Genomic DNA, 20,856 nt, shown 5'->3' with positions numbered 1-20,856 from the left:
AATCCTTTGCAATATGACTCAGGATATATAAGCCAGATCAGAATCCCAATTTGCAGACACGGTGTTTCGGGGTGCTTGCCCCTCGTCAGTGCAAAGTATGGGGGTGTCTGATCTGGCTCATGAGAAAGCTATGTGGGGACCACGGGGGAACACTATTCTCCTTAAGGAGACTTTGTAAGCCAGTCTGGCTGCCAAATAAGGGGACTTAGAGGGGCGTGGCAGCTATAAGTCCCCTTACTTGGCAGCCAGACTGGCTTGCAAAGTCTCCTTAAGGAGAATAGTGTTCCCCCATGCTCACATAATGTCACACGTGCCTTGGGAGATATCTCTGGAAAGGCTCTGGAGCTGAAAGTGAGTATCTGTATTAGGGGCTTGAAATATATACAGTATATATACAGTAGATTTTATATATATATATATATATATATATATATACAGTATATATACATACACACACGTATGTATATATATATATTAATATATATGTATACACACACACACACACAATACTGTATATCCGCACGCAAATATATTATGGACGATATGCTGAATAGCGTTAGGTGAAGTGGGATCAAACATGAGATTTATACACAGTAAATATTATATCATGATAGATGACATCATTTTCTTCTTTAAACAAATACTAACATTTATTATGTACAGCTACTAGGTCACATCTAACAGACAATATGTCTGGACAGACTTGGTGGCCTTTGTTAGACCTAGGATTTTCCAATAGAATTGATTGCGGTTTCCCAGAACTGATTATAGTCACTGGGAGCCCTAACATACCTTTTGGCAGAGCTCATCGGGAAGACAGCGTCAACATGACTATTGATGTTTTATTTTCTTGGGACCTCTCAATTATTGTGCCAAAGCGTAAATACAACAACAAATAAAATGAATATAGAGATAAGGTACAAAATTAAAAAGAGCCGATCGATCACCAGAGCCACAGTCTGCCAGTCTGATCTGTTATGATCTTTGTGTTCGGAGTGAATCAACTTCTGGTGAATAATCTCCACTTCTTTCAGTAACATCTTCAATAACTGGATCTCCAAGGTGTTGTCAACATCTTTGGTTAAATCAGTCCTTGTCGCATGCATATTCATGCTGATTTGTGCGGAGCCAAAATTATCTAAGACAAAAGCAAGAAAGTGCGTGAAATAAGATAAGGAAATGTAGGACATGGCTGGAATTTTGACTAATATGCAACTGTCGTAAGATTTTAGCCAGAAGTATCAATAAGATCGAGACACCTGTCAAGATTTAGACTGTCATGTAGCTTTGAGTCAGTTCTGAATATTTAGCTTTTAAAGGGAGACTGTAAACTGCAAAACCTGTATCAAAGTATGTACAGGTCCTTAAAAAGAAGCTTTCACCAGGTCATAAGTGTCCAGAATTTAATCTTAATATATTCTTACTGCTCCCCTGAGTGTTCAGACTTTTTCTTATTTTAAATCCTCTATGTGGTTCCAGAGATATGGAACTTTTGTTTTGTGCCATTTTTTATAGCACTCACAGGATCCTCTTAGGCGTGTCTCTAGGTTACCCTTTGAGTCACAACCCCTTGGTAAGGATTAGTGAGCGAAACGCGCGTTGGGGCACTGGGCAGTGTTGGTCTGGTGGTCAGCGCATGTCTAATGACATCTATGGGTCAGTATATTGGGTCTATGTAGCTGTGATAACCATGACAACCCTTTTGGTAACATTATAGAAAACTTTCTCTGATTTGCATGATTAAAAACCCTCTGATAACCCTTCCTGGCATGAATACATGGTACTTTATATAGCAATATTCTGAAAAAATATCTGTTTATAGCATTTTTTCAAAAAGGAGCACAGATGTCCCAAGTAATAAATAATCTTTATTAAATATATTAAAAACTCGACACACAATAAAAGAGATGTATACAGCAAAAACACACGATATAGCAGCAAACAATATATTGCACATAAATACCAAAATTGGTTTAAAGTGACAAGTACTGTGCAAAAATCCGCAACACTAACTCCTCTTTAATTAAATATAAATAGGGCTATTTATTCAATTTAATTATGATACACACAATAAATGACCTAATGCCCATTATAACACAAAGTAGCAAAAGAGGGGTTAGTTGATGCTAAATCAATTGCTGATTATTAACTATTCAGTCACTAATCCTCATTGTGCCTAATGTCCCAGTTGTGAGTGGGGGGTGGATCGGTAATAGGATTACGTCCTTTTAAGGGCGCTAAATCATACAGGACTATATGTCTAGTACAATTAGATGCAGATCCACCGGCCGCTGCTGACAGCTCCCACTGGTAGGAGACTAAATAATGCCAGCCAGGTGCCGAGTGGACTAATTGTCCCACCAATTCATCCAACCACTCACAGTATGTTACCTGGGTTATTCAAACAAAAATCATGCTGCTATCCGCTTACCCCGACGTACGTTTTGCCAGATCGCTTCAACGGGAGGTAATTATATATAAATATTACTTTTCTATATCAGTGATAAAGTTAAGATGTAGTGAGATGCCTCCCGTTGAAGCAATCTGGCGAAACGTACGTCGGGGTAAGCGGATAGCAGCATGATTTTTGTTTGAATAACCCAGGTAACATACTGTGAGTGGTTGGATGAATTGGTGGGACAATTGGTCCATTCGGCACCTGGCTGGCATTATTTAGTCTCCTACCGGTGGGAGCTGTCAGCAGCGGCTGGTGGATCTGCATCTAATTGTACTAGACATAAAGTCCTGTATGGCTTAGCACCCTTAAAAGGACGTAATCCTATTACTGATCCACCCCCCACTCACAACTGGGACATTAGGCACAATGAGGATTAGTGACTGAATAGTTAATTTATAATCAGCAATTGATTTAGCATCAACTAACCCCTCTTTTGCTACTTTGTGTTATAATGGGCATTAGGTCATTTATTGTGTGTATCATAATTAAATTGAATAAATAGCCCTATTTATATTTAATTAAAGAGGAGTTAGTGTTGCGGATTTTTGCACAGTACTTGTCACTTTAAACCAATTTTGGTATTTATGTGCAATGTATTGTTTGCTGCTATATCGTGTGTTTTTGCTGTATACATCCCTTTTATTGTGTGTCGAGTTTTTAATATATTTAATCAAGATTATTTATTACTTGGGACATCTGTGCTCCTTTTTGAAAAAATGCTATAAACAGATATATTTTCAGAATATTGCTATTATTATGAAATGGGAGTGTCCTCCTATAAAGAGACCGTTTTTGTGTTAATTCATGGTACTTTATATGTTTAACATCTCTATGAAAACTCTCCTTGGCTGCCTCCTGGTTGTATTATATGTCATCCAATTCTAATGAGTCATATGGTTTACTACATGCCTTTCAACCCCATGACAACACTTGCTGGTTTATTCTTATATACTTTGTACATGTTATCTAATTCTAATGATCATTATGTTCAACTAACATCATGTTTGACTAAATGTATTAATGTTTCATTAGAGTCATATGCTTTACCGCATGCCTTCTAACCCTATGGCAACTCTTGTGGTTTTTTGTTATATACTTTGTATTACACACTACTTTCTATGTAGCTTCTAAGCCAAACTGCCTACATTAATGATTTTGGGATATGCCTATATACAACCTAGCATGCTACCTCTGGAACTATATGACTGACGTACAGTGATGAGCAAAAGGGTAACAATGTTTTGAACTTTTGACTTCCAGTCTCCATATCTCACCATCTACTACAGCTTTGAGCGTGAAACAACCTTCATTTTATTGACAATCATCTTAGCTATCTCATACATAAGTTTGACTTGCAGCTATTTAGCATATGATTAGTTATACAGATTTTGTCATGTCACTGCATTGTTACTGTTTTGCTCTTGGTGTTTGAACATTTTTTTGACTGAACCACTTGCAGTGTTTGAACGGCTCACACTCGGCGGTAACAACAGCATGATCGAATGTAGTGTGTACAAAACAAAAATGGAAAACCTCACCCACCCGTCCCCAGAAGTTATCTGTTTATGGCTGACTGCATGTGGGTAGAGACCCAAATTGCCCAATTAGCACTTACCATTTTCTGTTACTGGATCAGTTAGTGAGTTACATTCAGAATGCTTTATTTTAAACAAGAGAACGCGTGCAAGACATTTTATAACCAAGAATTTTATCCATCGTGGAACTTCTGAGTCTGTTTCGGACAAATTCAACATGTAGGCAGTTGAGATGGAACCAATAATGCTAGCCACCATAATGGCCATACAGGAACAGCAAAATGAGCCTAAGAGATAAATATAAGAACAAAACAGGTAAGTATTACACATTACTCCGCCCTATAAACCAGGCTGTGTTCATAATCCTTATACCAGGAGTTCTAGCTGCCCAGACATGGAGGTTAGGCCAAATAGTGACATTTCAAGTTAGATTTTTTTAGTCTAGCTGCCCAGACACGGATGGTTTTAACCTAGATAGTGGCATTTTAGTTAGGTACCCGGATTATTGAGAGTTACCTTTCCGTTGGTTTCCGGACTTACATGCATTGGCCAATTCATAAACTAAAAATCTCATTTTTTCATATAGCAGTAATGCAGTTCCAGAGTTCCCATATACATTGTTGGCATTTAGTGTGCAGCTGTATGCATCTTGTATTTGCTATGTTTTTTTCAGCTGGCACCTATTCACACTTGTAGGATGTGCGGGTCAGTTTTTTTTGAAATATTAAACTAAAATCATCAGCCTCATATAGTCATGACCAAAAGTGTTGACACCCTTGAAATTGTTCCAGAAAGTGAAGTATTTCTCCCAGTAAATTATTGAAATTACACATGTGTATTGCCTTTATGTGTACCGGAACAGCACAAAAAAAAATTAAAAAAAAAGTAAATTGGACATAATTTCACAAAACAACAAAAAAAAAATTGGTGGGACATAATTATTGGCACCTTCAACTTAATATTTGGTTGCCCACCGTTTGGAATAAATACCTGCAATCAATCGCTTCTTAAAACCATCAACAAACGTCTTCCTCTTCTCAACTGGAATTTCAGACTCTTCTTTATAAACTGCACTGGGTCTCTGATATCTGAAGGCGTCTTCTCTTTTCTTCTCCCAGCAGCAATTTTCAGATCTCTCCACAGGTGTCAATGGGATTTAGATCTGGACTCATTGCTGCCACTTCAGAACTCTCCAGCGATTTGATTGCATCCATTTCTGGGGGCTTCTTCACGTATGTTTGGGGTCATTGGCCTGCTGAAAGACCCATGACTTAGGATGCAAACCCAGATTTCTGACACTGGGTGCTACACTGCCACCCAAAATTCTTTGGTAATCTACAGATTTCATGATGCCCTGCACATAGTCAAGGCTCCCAGTGCCAGAGGCGGAAAAACAAACCCCAAAACATCTTTGAACCTCCACCATATTTAACTGTAGGTGCTGTGTTCTTTTCTTTGTAGGCCTCATTCCATTTCCTGTGAACAGTAGATTGATGTGTTTTATCAGAAAGCTCTATCTTGGTTTTATCTATCCACAAGACACTTTCCCAGATGGATTTTGGTTACTCATGTACATTTTGTAAAACCGCAGTCTATCTTTTTTATGTCTCTTTGTCAGCAGTGGAGTCCTCCTGGGTCTCCTCCATAGCGTTTCATTTCATTCAAATGTCACTGGATATTTCACTTTGACACTGATGCACCCGGAGCCTGCAGAACAGCTTGAATTTTTTTGGGAACTTGATTGGTGCTGCTTATCCACCATCCAGACTATCCTGTGTTGCAACTTTTCATCAGTTGTTCTCTGCCATCAACATCCAGGGAGATTAGCTACAGTGCAATGGGTTTTAAACTTCTTGATTATGTTGTGCACCATGGACGAAGGAACATCAAGATCTCTGGAGATGTACTTGTAACCTTGAAATTGTTGATATTTTTTAACAATGTTGGTTCTCAAGTCCACAGACAGATCTCTTATTCTTTTTCTGCTCTCCATGCTTAGTGTGGCACACACAAACACACAATGCAAAGATTGAGTCAACTTCTCCCTTTTAATCTGGTTTTAAGTGTGATTTTCATATTGCCCACACCTGTTATTTGCCACAGGTGAGCTTGAATGAGTATCACATGTTGAAAAAAAACTATTTACCCAAAATTTTGGAAACGTCCCAACAATTTTGACAGGCCCATTTTGGGTGGATTGTGTCAAATTATGTCCAATTCTTGGCAGTACAAAAATACCTTGTCTAACGAGTGCACCAACTTACAAATTTTTCAAAATACGAGCCGTTGCTCTGTATCTTTTTTTTTCTTCAAGATACAAGAACAAATCTGAGTTACAAGCAGCTTCTGTGTAATCATGTATGCCCACTCATTAAGAAACTGAATATTCCCTGCTCCCCTGGCTATCATCCTGGGTGTGGAGAGCAGCGAGAACAGAACCCCGGCAGCTGAAGGCATGTGGGAGCTGTGTTCACAACCTGATCAGCTGTCTGCATCATGCTGCACACTTTAAAAAGACTTTCACTCACCCTCCCTTTGGTCCCCAGCAGTGCTGAGTCCTCGTCTCATGCAGGCAGCTGACGTTGACGACATGTGGGAATGTGTCAGCTGATCAGCATGTAGCGGTGTGCTCCCACACAACATCAGCTGCCTGCATGAGATGAGGATGTCACGCTGCGGGGGACCACAGGGAGGGTGAGTATAATAGTTTTTTTAAGGGTATGGCATTTGGTCAATGAACCAGGATGGGGGCTCATGTACCAGAAAGGGGAAAATATATACAATACCAGGATGAGGGCCATGTACCAGGTTGGGGGATCATATATACAGTACAAGGATGAGGACATGTACCAGGTTGGGGGATCATATATACAGCACCAGCATGAGGCCATGTACCAGGTTGGGGGATCATATATACAGTGCCAGGATGGGGGCCATATACCAGGATGAGGGTCCCATAAGTAGAGGTTGGAACAGATTATTAGCATTTCAATTAATTTTAATGGGAAAATGTATTTTGACATAAAAGAAAATTGAGTTAAGAGCTCGTTTATAGAACAAATTAAACTTGTTCGCCCACTAAAACTAAACTAAGATACTGTTGAGAATCCTATCCAGTAATTTTCTATTTTATCAATATCTATATAAGTTATTGCACAGTAAAAATGAATATAGGAGCAGGTAAATAACATACTCAACAATGGAGGGTTCTCAGATGTAGCGAGAATTTGGTTCAGAACCACAAGGAGCAAAGCAAAACCAAGTACAACTGTGATTTTGAACATAAGTCTATCCATCTCCTGCAAATGTATAAACATGCCAATTATATCCAGGAAAACCAGGAAGCAAATTGGGATGATAAAGGCAATGATTTGAAGTGAGGCATTCCTTGTAATAGTAATCTAGAAAATAACATAAAAAGGTATGAGTACATAGAAAATGTGTAAATATGTCATGGAAAATTTAATTATTCCAAATAACATTAAAGGTATCAGACGAGCTAAGATTCTGGTGTAAAAATCGTCAGTTTACCCTCACCAAATGTGCACACCCTAAAGGCGGCGTTACACGCTACGATATATCGGGCGATATGTCGTCGGGGTCACGGATTCCGTGACGCACATCCGGCATCGTTAGAGATATTGTAGCGTGTGCCAGCTACGAGCGACTGTTAACGAGCAAAAATACTCACCTTATCGTTGCTCGTTGACACGTCGCTCATTTTCATAATATCAGTCACATTCCTGGATGCAGATTTGTCGTAGTTCCTGAGGCAGCACACATCACTCTATGTGACACCCCGGGAACGACAAACACAGCTTACCTGCGTCCTGCCGGCAACGAGGAAGGAAGGAGGTGGGCGGGATGTTCCAGCCACTCATTTCCGCCCCTCCGCTTCTGTTGGGCGGCCGCTGTGTCACGTCGCTGTGACGCCGAACGTCCCTCCCCCTTCAGGAAGAGTATGTTCGCCGCCCACGGCGAGGTCGTTCGGGAGGTAAGTACGTGTGACGGGGGTTACCGCCTTTGAGCGACACTGGCAACGATTTGGACGTGACGCACAAACGACGGGGCGGGTGCGATCGCTCATGCGATCGCACGATATATTGTAGCGTGTAACGGGGCCTTTAGGCTATGTGCACGTTGAGTTTTTGGAGGCAATCAAAAATAAAACGTTTTTCAAGTGGCATCTGCTTTTTGCCAAGAGATTGAGATTTGGAGCTTAAATTTATACACCAAATTCTTGCATGAAATCTGCATCTCCTGGCAAGAGAAAAAAATAAAATCGCATCAATACCACATCACAACCGCATGACTTATTTTCACAAATTTGGTGCAGAAATTTGTTGCATAAATTTCAGCATCCAATCTGCATCTTTTGTCAAAACAACGCACGAAAACAGTTTTTGTCAAAATCGTTTTAACACAGTTTCTGTCAGGAAATGTAGATTTGGTGCAGGAATGTCTAGAACCAAATATTCAATGTGCCCAACTGCCTAATCTGGTAATCCGGCATTGAGTTCAATGACTTCACGTCAGGTGAGGTCACTGAGTTCAATGAGTTCACCAGAGGTCCGTTCCCCTGAGGTCACAGCTGGGGTACCGGGTACCGTGGGAACCTCCAGCTGTGACATCAGGTGAACTCAGTAATGTTACTGTCACAGCTGTGACACATTCTCCAACAGCCGCAGCGAGTGGTCACATTTTCTAATGTGACCACACACTGCAACCTCAGATGTAGCAGACCCGCGATCGTTGTGGGATCTTGTGTCTACCTGCAGGGGTGTTATGGAGGTTTATAAAGTGGTGAAAGAGGGTGTGTTTTTTTGTTTGTTTTTTAAATAAAGGATTTTTCTTTTTGTTTTGTGTTTATTTCTTTTGACTTACAGGATTAGTAATGGGGGTGTCTCATAGACCCCTCCCCATTACTAATTCAGGGCTTGATGACAGCTGAAAAATCACAGCTGTCGGTAAATCCTTGTTTACCATGACTGCCACCGCAGCAGGGCAATCGAGATGAGCCTGGTAAAGCGCGGGAATAGTCATATCTAATGGATGCAACAATTCTGGGTGGCTATGAGCTACAATTATTAGGCTGGGGGGGCAAATAACAATGGACCTCCGCCGCCTAACAATACCAGCCCCCAGCTGTTGGCTTTATCTTGGCCGAGTATCAAAATTGCGGGGGACATCACGCCGTTTTTTAAAATTATTAAATAATTTAAAAAAAGCTGAGTGAGGTGCCTCATATTTGGATACACAGCCAAGAAAACATGCACAGCTGGGGCTGCAGCCTGTAGCCGTCAGCTTTATCTGCAATGAGTTATCAATATGCCAGAGACCGTGCACCATTTTATTTATTTATTTTTACACTTCACTCAACCAATCAGAGATGCAGTCTCTCCGGAAGTCTAACTTCAGCCAATCACAGTCTGTCATAGATGGTGGGCGGGGGAAGCAGTGAATATGAATGAGGGATAATAAACGGACCTGAAACTAGTGTTACAGCTGTGCAGAGACTGGTAAAAATATCCTGCTTTAACCGTTTTGCTTCCTTTTATTTTACTGTGATTTCCCTGGCCAATCACAGCCATGACAATACTTGACATGGCTTTGATGGGGCCTGAAGTGGATAGATTCTGTAAAAGTCTAAACGCGAGAGCAGTTTATGAACAATGCTGAAATTTGACGATTTTTGAGAACACGAACTCGAATGGGCAAGGTTAGGGCCAAAGTTGAGATTGGCTTTTCTTTTCGAAAGTTCGCTCATCTCTAGTGTCGATCATTCCACTCGTACACAAAAAACTGACGTCTGCATGAGCCCTAAGGGGTACTTTGCACATTGCGACATCGCAAGCCGATGCTTGCGATGCCGGGCGCGATAGTCCCCTCCCCTGTCACAGCAGTGATATCTTGTGATTGCTGCCGTAGCGAACATTATCGCTATGGCCGCTTCACATGCACTTACCTGCCCTGCGACGTCGCTCTGGCCGGCAAACCGCCACCTTCCTAAGGGGGCGGGTTGTGTGGCGTCACAGCGACGTCACATGGCAGGTGGCCAATAGAAGCGGAGGGGCGGAGATGAGCGGGACGTAAACATCCCGCCCACCTCCTTCCTTCCACATAGCCGGCGTGAGCCGCGGTGACGCAGGTAGGAGATGTTCCTCGCTCCTGCAGCTTCACACACAGCGATGTGTGCTGCCGCAGGAACGAGGAACAACATCGTACCTGTCCCTGCAGCTACATTATAGAAATGTCGGACACTACACCGACGATACGATTACGACGCTTTTGCGCTCGTTAATCGTATCATAAAGGATTTACACACTACGATATCGACAGCGACGCCGGATGTGCGTCACTTTCGATTTGACCCCACAGACATCACACCTGCGATACCGTAGTGTGCAAAGTACCCCTAAAAGATGGTACTAACAACTAACAACAGTGCCAATTACAACGTCTTTTCCAGAATATTTCTTCTTTTGTTCTGACATTTTATTTCTGGAACCTATTGTAAATTCTCTGGGCTGAAGAGATATAGCATCATACATGTCCTGAGCTACATGGCAGATTAAATTCATAAACTGCTTATTGATCGCTCACCTGATAACGAACTCCATTTTGGATCTGTTCTACAGTCAAATTTGTAAGATTCCATTCTCCAATGTTGAAAAGAACACCCTTCGTTTGGTCATATAAATAAGAGGAATTATGTTTAGAGGTGAAGTCTATTCCTACAAAATAAAACAAGATGTTAGTGAGTGGGTAATTTATGAGGATGGTACCTTTTATTTTATAATGTTAAATATCTAAAGAGCATTGGTCGCCATTGTTTCATTTATGGTCAGTTATACCGTATTTTTAGGATTGTCAGCTGCACTTCTTTTCCCAAACAATTGGGGGGAAAAGGAGATCCGCCTTATAAGCCGGATGTAGCTTACCAGGGGGTGCAAGGGCAGTGGAGCTGGGTCACAAGAGGCCGGCAGTGGCACGAGAGGGGTGGGGCTGCAGGCCTGCGGCTGGGAGGAGAGGTGGTGAGAGGCAGGCGCTATTGATCTCGCGATGGACTTCAGGAAAATGGCGCCGGAGGTGGCACATTTGCAGACTGACATCTCAGCTCTCCGAGATCTCAATCTGTGCATTTGCCACCTCCAGCCCCATTATCCTAAAGTACCGGTACATTGCATCTGTCGCCGGGAGATCAGTGGTGTCAGCCTTGCGCCAACGCAATCTTGCTACCTCTCAGCATCAGTCTTATAGTCTGAAAAATTTGGTAAGTTTTCATGCACAGATCCAGGTAAAGGCACTATCCCATCTATAACATTCATCATCTATCCACAGGATTGATGAAAGATGAACTAAATGGAAAATCAGAGGTCTGAAAGATGATGACAAAAACTGGGGTCCTGTGCTTCCATGTGAGTGGAGCAGTAGTGTGCCTAGTAAGGGTCTATGAAAATGGTGGTCACATATGTATCTACACTGAAATAGTACAAATTAAAAGATAAGCTAATCTGGCAAATATGACCCTTCACACAGGCCTGTTAACAGAGAAATGTAAATCAAAAGGATGTTTAGTGAGCTCACCGATGTTCCTATGGATCCTCAGACCAGGAATTGTGTGGCTAGCATCCACCATGTGAGACAAAATTAGAAAGAAAAAATCCTGTGGTCATTCTTTCATAAAAATTTGTGTTTTTATTGGTTCATATTACAAAAAATGTATGTACATATTCCGGACAACTGTCCCGTCTGACGCGTTTTGGACCATGTCCTTTCTCATAGGCATAAAAAGCAGACTGACAAAATGTATCAATAAACATATCCGCCGGAAAATGTGCACAGAAACAATTAATCTGTCAAGCTGGTCAAGCTGCCACTAGGGGGAGCCGGAGCTCTGCAGCAGAAGACGCTACACAGAGCAACAAGAACTAGGAAGTAAATACACAGTGTGCTCGTACACTGCCTCACAGCACAGCTGGGGAGCAGAGCTGCGGGGCGTGCGAAGAATGGTCAGGCAGGCTGGGTCAAACACAGTACGGGCAGAAGGAGGACCGGAGGAAAGAGCAGAAGCGGAGTCGAGGTTGGGCCGAGGTCAGTATCAGAGGAAGCAACCGAGTGGGGAGGTAGGAGAGGGGACAGAGGAATGGGGAAACGACTGGAGGACGGAACACAGACAGGGCACGGGGGCACAGGAACAGACGGATCAGGATAACACTTACAGGACCAGCAATCACAGGCAAAGCAGCGCTAAGCTTATAGCCGGTGCTGGTTCACTGGAGATGTCAGTTTTTAATGCATCCAAGCTCCGGAAGTGAGGCTCGGGAGAAGGCTCCGCCCCCTATCCATGTGGACAGGGAGGCGGAACCATGACATAATCAAATGAATCCACGTGTTATACAACGTGACCTCTCACCAACTCGTCTCATTTTTAACCTCAGTCTCCAGCTAGAAATGTTTGCCTATATGTCCGCATTTAAATACGAGGGGATCTACACAGATATACAAATAAAGAGTGATAAAATTTTGCCAAAATATAAACATTTCCGGCGGATATGTTTATTTATACGTCTGCTAGTTTATGTTTTTTATGCCTTTAAGAAAGGACGTAGTCCGAAACGCGTCACGATTGTCCGGAATATGTACATTAAAATTTTTTAATATGAACCAATAAAGAGATTCATTTTTATGTGGACCACTGGATTTTTCTAAAAAAAAATTTTTAAAATGATGACTTAAAAAATGACAAAATAAAATATGACTCAAAGAAATGACTCAAAAAAATATGACTCAAAATAATATAACTCAAAAAAGACAAAAAATGTGACTCCAAAAAAATGACTAAAAAACAAATATGACTAAAAAAATAAGACTCGAAAAAATGACTTAAAAACACGACTAAAAAAAATTACAAGAAAATGACAAAAAAAATATGACTACAAAAAAAGCGACAAAAAATATGACGCAAAAAAGGAAACAAAAAAGTGTTTATGCGTTTTTTATTTTTTTATTTTTTTATAAATAATATTATAGTGCAAAAAAAAAAAAGTAAAATCAAAAAACTAAACTCTATAAATTTTGCATCATAATAATCATACCAACCAAATAAAAAATGTTAACATTTCTAGCACAAACTGTGCAAGGGAAGCTATAAAAAATACTGACATTTTGCAGGATGTACAGGGATAAAGGCCCTTACAGACTTTTTGGGACATCTAAGAATGATTTCTGTGGAAGAAAAAAATGGGAGCTACCAAGAGTCCTGTGTCTGCCAACAGTAAAGCATACGGAGACCATTCATGTGTGGTGGCAAATTCACAATTTTCACTACAAACAATGCCATGAACAAAGATTGGTATCTAATCATCCTCCAAGAGAAACGTCTCCCAATGGTACAAGAGTCATTTGGTGACGAACATTGCTTTTTCCAGCAAGATGGAGACCATGTCGGAAGGCAAAAAATTGACATTTTGGATTAATGACCAGGAAACTCTCCAGATCTCAGTTGTATTGAAAACCTCAAAAAGTGGTGAACAAACAAAACCCCAGAATTTGTGATAAGATCCAATGGGTCGTCAATGAGGATTTGGCTCAGTAGGTGATATCCAACTGCCAGGGAGAAGGGCAGAAGTCTTACAAATTAAGGGTCCTGTCTGTAAATATTGAGTCCCTACATAGACTTAAAGGGCACCTGTCACCAGTTTTGGGGCCTATAAGCTGCGGCCACCACCAGTGGGCTCTTATATACAGCATTCTAACATGCTGTATATAAGATCCCAGGCCGCTGTGTATAGCGTAAAAATGACTTTATAATACTCATTTAGAAGGTCACTCCGGTGTAGACTGGTCAAACGAGTGGCGCTGTTCTCCGGTACCGGAGCCGAGCCTCCTCTTTCGGCCATCTTTGTTGTCCTTCTTCTGAAACCTGTGTGCATGATGCGTCCTACGTCATACACACTCGCCGGCACTGAGGTTTTGCGCAGACGCACTTTGAGCTACCCTGCTCAGGGCAGATCAAAGTATTGTTGCCTGCGCAGGACCTCAATACCGGCTACTGTGCATGACATAGGATGCGTCATGCACACATGCTTCAGAAGGAGGACCAAGATAGCCGAAAGAGGAGGCGCCGGTCCAAGAGAACGGCGCCACCCATTTCACCAGTCTGCACCGGAGCGACCTTCTAGGTGAGTATTATAAAATCATATTTAACGCTCTACACAGCGGCCTGGGTTCTTATATACAGCATGTTACAATACTGTATATAAGAGCCCACTGGTGGTGGCCGCAGCTTATAGGCCCCAAAACTGGTGACAGGTACCCTTTAATGTATTTGTCAATAAAAGTATAAAAACTTAAACTGTATGGATACCAAAATTTGTGTCAGTCTCAGAATTTTGGTCGACAACCGTAGCTGTACTGACTTCATCTATTGTCATGGAGTCAATGTTTGTTCATTTGCTCACTCTGCAAAATAGGTTCAAGATTAAAGGTTCGGAAACCTACTTTCAGAAATATAAGGTCCGATGGTTATATTGCAAATCTGTGTGTCAAACGGATAATAGTAGATATTTAGGTTGCAACTACTAACTAGTCGAACAGGTTTTGAAACTTTGACGTGCCCAGTGTTGAAAATTTCGTAAAAAGGGACCACGGGGTTTTTATCATCTGCCTCAGTCCTGTATATATATAAAAAAAAAAATAATTAACACACAATACAGTTAATAATAACTAGCTATAATCTCTTTAGAGGTAAAGGGAAAATCCCATGTCCAAGATCCTATACTAATATGTAGTAGGTGTGATGATAATAATAATATTAGCAAATGCCTCCAATTAGAAATGTAGTATAGTTCTCCTGATTAGCCATGTCTCTTACCTCATGTGCCGGGCATTTCAGCTTAGGTATACATGGTTACAACCAATGATGGACAAACCCGAACTGTAAAGTTTGGGGTCCGTACTGGATACCTAATATCCGTGCACCGACCCTGAACACAGAGTTATCAGGGAATTCCGTGTAACTGTTCAGATTAAGCCTCCCGGATAATAAAAAAAAAAAATAATAAAGGAAAAAGAAAGAAAGTAGAGAATAAAGCAGGTGTGTTATGCTTACCGAATCTCCCACGTGGCGGTAACACTTCTTCTGGGGCCGCTCATTAAGCCTCATACATATTCCCTGCTTCCCCTCACACTATCAGTCTCAGCACCCACCAATCAGAGATGCTGGGACAGCCAGTGGGCGGGGGAAACAGTGAATATGCATGAGGATAATAAGCAGCCCCGGAAGTGGTGTTACAGTTGTGCGGGAGACTCGGTAAGTATAGTGCTCCTACTTTATTCCTGTTTTCATTCTTTTTTCATTATTTTTTTTTTACCCTGTCCGGTCCCAAACGATTTTTCTTTTTAAATCCAGTTAGACCCACTGAACCCAAATATATGCCTGTTTGCCCATCTCTAGTTACGACAACAAGCAGCAAACAGTCACTATATGAGTGGGCTGTCTCTTCAGGGAAGAAGTGGAAGACCTCTACTGCCACGTATTAGAAGTAGCAATCCTAAAAGTCAAAATTGACCCTTTAACGAGCCATGTCATTTGACTAAAGGGGGCTTTACACGCAACGATATCACTAACGAGATGTCGTTGGGGTCACGGAATTCGTGACGCACCTCCGGCCTCGTTAGCAATGTCGTTGCGTGTGACACGATCAACATGACTCACCTAATCGCTGATCGTTGACACGTCGTTCATTTCCTAAATGTCGTTGCTGGTTCAGGATGCAGGTTGTTGGTTGTTCTTGAGGCAGCACACATCGCTATGTGTGACACCCCAGGAACGACGAACAACACCGTACCTGCGTCCTCCGGCAATGAGGTGGGCGTGTTTTTCATGCGGCTGCTCTCCGCCCCTCCGCTTCTACTGGACGCCTGCCATGTGACGTCGCACGGACCGCCCCCTTAGAAAAGAGGCTGTTTGCCGGTCACAGCGACATTGCTAGGAAGGTAAGTATGTGTGACGGGGCCTAGCGATATTGTACGCTTTGCCCATGAGGCACAAATGACAGGGGCGGCTGCTAGCAATGTCGCTGCGTGTAAAGCCCCCTGTAGGATTTATGCCAGATTAGAACTTAAATTTATAGACAGTGTTTGTGATCCAACAGCCACGACTTTTATATTTTTCCATCCATATAACCGTATGAGGGCTTGTTTTTGCTGGACAAGTTGTACTTTTGAATAATTCTATTCATTTTATCATGTAATGCACTGATAAGCGAGAAAAAAATTCCAAGTTCATTGAAATTGAAAAAAAAGTGGAGTTTCACCATTTTTGGGGGTAGTGGTGGGTTATTTGCCATGTTCATTAGAAGGTAAAACTGACCTTGCACTGCAGTATGATTGACCAGGTCAGTACGAATGTACAGATACCAAACATGTATAGGTTTTTTATTTATTTAAGTGGTGAAAAAAATTAGGAAATTTGTAAAAAAAAAATGTTGTGTCGCCATTTTCCGAGACCTGTATCAATTTTAATTTTTTGGGATATAGGGCTATGTGAGGGATTATTTATTGCTCCATGAGCTGACGTTTTTACTGATACAAGCTACCTCAATACTTCACGGTGAATTGTTGTAAGCCCAGGTGCAATAGAAGACCGGCTCTTTGACGCAAAGGAAATAGGACAGCATAACGCAATACTAAATGGACTGCGTCGCCACTATGGGCGGTGCTGGGGATGAGGGAGCAGTCAGTGGCTCTGCTGGGCGCAGGCTCCGCTCATATAATAAGCTGGGTTTCACCAGGACCTGCAGTACCACTGGTTGACTGGGGTGGTATGTGCCTTCTGGCTAGAGTAACTGCCTTTCAGCTGGGGCCAATGGGAAGGCACCACACCCCTTTTATCCTTGCTGCCTTCTGCTGGCAGGTGCCAGATATACTGTAGTCCTGTAATTCCCTGCTAGTCTCTGGTTCCTTGTTGTTTGTTTGTATTCCCGTATATTGACCTTAGCTTGATTACCTGACCATTCTTCTCCCTGACGTTTATGTACTTCGCTGCTAGCTCCGGTTTTGACCCTTAGCTTGATATCTTACTACTCTCCCGTCTGACGATTTTTGTCCCTGTTCTAGCTTCTGGACCCTGCTTGGTTACTACTCTTCTCAGGACTGCAGTCTTTCACGGGCAGTGATCACCTGGGCCCTCTCCTAATTCCAAATCCCTGTATAGGGGTTAAAGGGTTGTGGGGTCCGGGTTCCTGCTTTGTAGGCGGTTGCCTCTATCCACCTGTTTCACTGATCCAGAGTCTGTGGCTCCAGGCAGGCGTCACAGATGTGTATTAATTTGCATTAGGGGTAATCTGCGGTCTAAATTCAGTTTTAGGGGTTCTGGTATGTGGTTTGAATAAAAAGACGCAGGAAGTATAGAGTCGTTGATTAAAGGAGTTTTCCATACTGAGTCTGTAGAAAACATCCCATTTTATAACATTCAAGATGACGGTAATAAAAACAAGACACCCCAAGGCTTGATGGGAAAAAAAGAATAAAAAACTTGGCTTCAAATGCATCATTTTTGAGGAAACAAGGTGGTCTAACCTGTTTTTAATGTTGAAATGCTGAAAGCTAATAGAGGTGAAATTTTCTAAAATCTCCAGACAGATGTGCTGGATTAATTCTATATGGTGTATTATTAACCAATATATATAGCTTTAGATATTGTACTACTTTGCACTCTTATTATAAATTCTAGAGTATTACAATTATTATACACCATTAAGAAAAGAACATTTGTTTTGTATCTGCCTTCTCTGGTTTTAACTCTGGTCGTCCACTCTACTCTACTACCCCACTCCACCGGCCAGCAGCTCCTCCATGAACCTTACCTTAGGGACCCTGTTGTAAGTCCAAATCCCTCTATAGGGTTTAAAGGGTGAAGGTCAGGGTTCCTCTGGGACCTGGTAGGCGGAGTAGCTTACGCAAAGTCTGTCTTTGGCGCCTTATGAATTGCTGCTAGGTTTTCACGAACAGCTAACCTTTACAGTTATCATGTTCTGAAAGCCAGAAGTTTTACAATTTTCATTGAATGGAGCTGTGTGAGTTACCTACAGACTTTCTCAGATTTACCATGGATTTCATCTATGCATCACCAAGGGTGATATCTGTGATGAAAGTCTGCAGTATAAATTGCAAAGTTTTGTAGATCTAAAGCACCACTCCAGCATTTGTTTTTTTTTCACCACCTGCCGCTGACCATGCAATCACCTTCTGGTGGCTTCACCTCTCCAATCACTTGGCGCCATCTTGTGCCCATAACGTTTGACTAGCCGTAAGTCAGAAGTGACATCACAAGTTCAATTCGTCTCTACGAGAGCCAGAACAAGGACAGAACGAGGCTCCCATAGAGATGTATTGAAAAGTGACCTCCATGCAACCCTGGAGCATGCTGGCAAGTCACTTTTCGCCAAAACTAAACAGAGCGACGTCGATAGTGGGCAAAACCGCCAGAACATGAGTATCAAAAATGGGTCAGAGTGCTTGCATTTAACGCACCAATCTAGGGGTGCTATAAAAAACCTCCGGAATGGTGCTCTAAAATCTGCACTGCAGGAACATTTTTAAAAAATCCAGAAGGAAAGTCTTCAGTGTGTCAGCCTCATGTGAACATACATTAAAGGGAACCGGTCACCAGATTTGGTGACTATAAGCTGCAGCCACCACCACTGGGCTCATATATTATATATATTATATATATATTATATTATATAATATATATAATATATATATATATATAATATATATAATATATATAATATATATATATATATATATATATATATATATACATATACATATACATACATATATACATATACAGCATTCTAACATACTGTATATAAGAGTCCACGCCGCTCTGTAGAACGTAAAAATGACTTTATAATACTTACCTAAATGGTTGGTATGGTGCAGACGGGTCAGATGGGTGGCGCAGTTCTCCGGGTGTGGCGCCTCCTCTTTTGCGTCCTACGTCATGCACACAGGCCAGTATTGAGGTCCTGCGCATGTGCACTTGGATCTGCCCTGAGCAGGACAGATCAAAGTATTGCAGTGCACCTGCGCAGGACCTCAAAGCTGGCTAGTGTGGATGACGTAGGACGCGTCATGCACCCAGGCTTCAGAAGGAGGACAAAGATGGCCGAAAGAGGAGGCGCCACACCCGGAGAACAGAGCCACCCATTTGACCAGTCTGCACTGCACCGCCCATTTAGGTAAGCACTATAAAGTCATTTTTACATTCTACACAGCGGCCTGGGCTCTTATACACAGCATGTTAGAATGCTTTATATAAGAGCCCACTGGTGGTGGCCGCAGCTTATAGGCCCCAAATTTGGTTACAGGTTCCCTTTAAAAGCTTACAAAAAAACTTGAAAAAATAAACCTTTAAATAAAATAAAACCATTCAATTTATTGATTAGAGTTTTCGAACATGAAAAAAACTAAGACCAACTACAGTGGCCGTTCCAGCAGGAGCAGGAAAGGATCAATTTTGTTGATCATACACACGATTGTATCTTCATCGCTTCATGTATATAAGGGTACTACACAGATTTAGATTACTTTTTCTAACTGTTAAGAGCCAAAGTTTTTAAAGAAACCACCATAATATCATTATCTTTAGTCATTCGTATGTAATAAACTTACATTTCGTAAATACAGCTGTCTGGCGTCCAAAGTGTGTCAGAGTTATAGTAAAAACTTTCAAGATTACAAGAGTCGTTTAGATTCCAACTTATGAATTCATTTTGCCATTCCTAAAGTGAGAAAGTAAAGATCAAAATGTTAAGGCAGAGGCAAAGCCATGGAGCACTGAGTTATATCCTAGCACTGCTGGTCTTGATTACATGCGCCTGGCTAGCTTTGACTATGGACCAAGTGTTGTGTTCACCTGGGTCTCTCACTCTGCTGGAGAGATTGAGCAGAGTGCAGTGAGTGGAAACTGATGAGTGGATAGGCTGTTTAGTGTGAGCTCTGAATTGAGTGGAATATATCTTTTTTGTGCTGGAAACAACAGGAGCTCAGGCTGAAGGGTACACCAAGTTTGTTGAATATCCTATTCCAAACTATGGGGGCTAATATATTGTTGGGTCCACAAGGTTTTATGTGTCTACAGAAATTTGTGTCCAATAGTATATGTGAGGTTGGGGGTTGATGTAAGATGCAAAGGTCTGGTTGTGAATTCAGGTCAAAAGGTGTTGGATGGGGTTGAGTTCGGGGCATTGAGCAGTGGTTCTAATTTCTTCACAGCAAACTTTTCCAACCATGACTTTACAGACCTCAGAAATGTAAAAAAGGCCCTTTTCAGTATTTGTTAAATATGAAAAATAGCCAAATGAAATGATCCCTTATTTTACAGTAGGCACTATGCATTGCCATAGGTAGTGTTGTATGGAAATTCACCTAACCCAGATATATCAGACCACCAGGCAGTGCAATATGATTTATTACTACAGAGAACAAATATTTATTCATTGTATCAAAGCTAGGTAGGAGTCGGTTAAATCCTAGCACTGCAGGTCTTGATTACATGCACCTAGCTAGCTTTTGACTAAGGGCTAGGTCATGTGTCCACATGGGTCTGTCACTCTGATAGGGAGATTGAGCAGATGACAGCGAGTGACCAGGATGTTTAGTATGAGCTGTCAACTGAAAGGAATACATCTGTTTGGTGCTGGAAACTACATTAGCTCAGGCTGAAGGGGACACCAAGACTGGTAGGACCATGCCCCTTGATTATAGAAAGTTTGCTCCCAGGAAATAGACTGTAAACTGTTTGAGTGAGTCCAAACTTTATACATTATGATACATAGGCTTATTGGA

At 41.7% G+C, this 20,856-nt stretch overlaps 1 protein-coding gene across 1 annotated transcript in view; it reads right to left on the bottom strand.

Moving 5' to 3' along the window:
• Positions 1-316: 316 nt before the first annotated feature.
• LOC142255296 (5-hydroxytryptamine receptor 3A-like) overlaps positions 317-20,856 on the bottom strand; it is a 96,445-nt gene continuing 75,905 nt past the window's right edge. Inside the window, exons 4-9 of the mRNA XM_075326832.1 lie at positions 19,681-19,790; positions 14,497-14,669; positions 10,597-10,727; positions 7,187-7,394; positions 4,074-4,280; positions 317-1,138 (exon numbers count right to left, since the gene is read on the bottom strand). Of these exons, the coding sequence (XP_075182947.1) occupies positions 861-1,138; positions 4,074-4,280; positions 7,187-7,394; positions 10,597-10,727; positions 14,497-14,669; positions 19,681-19,790 (1,107 nt within the window). The 3' untranslated portion in view covers positions 317-860. The remainder of the gene's footprint in view (positions 1,139-4,073; positions 4,281-7,186; positions 7,395-10,596; positions 10,728-14,496; positions 14,670-19,680; positions 19,791-20,856) is intronic.

This window comes from Anomaloglossus baeobatrachus, chromosome 10 (assembly GCF_048569485.1).
Source record: "Anomaloglossus baeobatrachus isolate aAnoBae1 chromosome 10, aAnoBae1.hap1, whole genome shotgun sequence".
Classification (NCBI taxonomy): domain Eukaryota; kingdom Metazoa; phylum Chordata; class Amphibia; order Anura; family Aromobatidae; genus Anomaloglossus; species Anomaloglossus baeobatrachus.
This window is presented reverse-complemented; position numbering and strand designations above follow the sequence as displayed.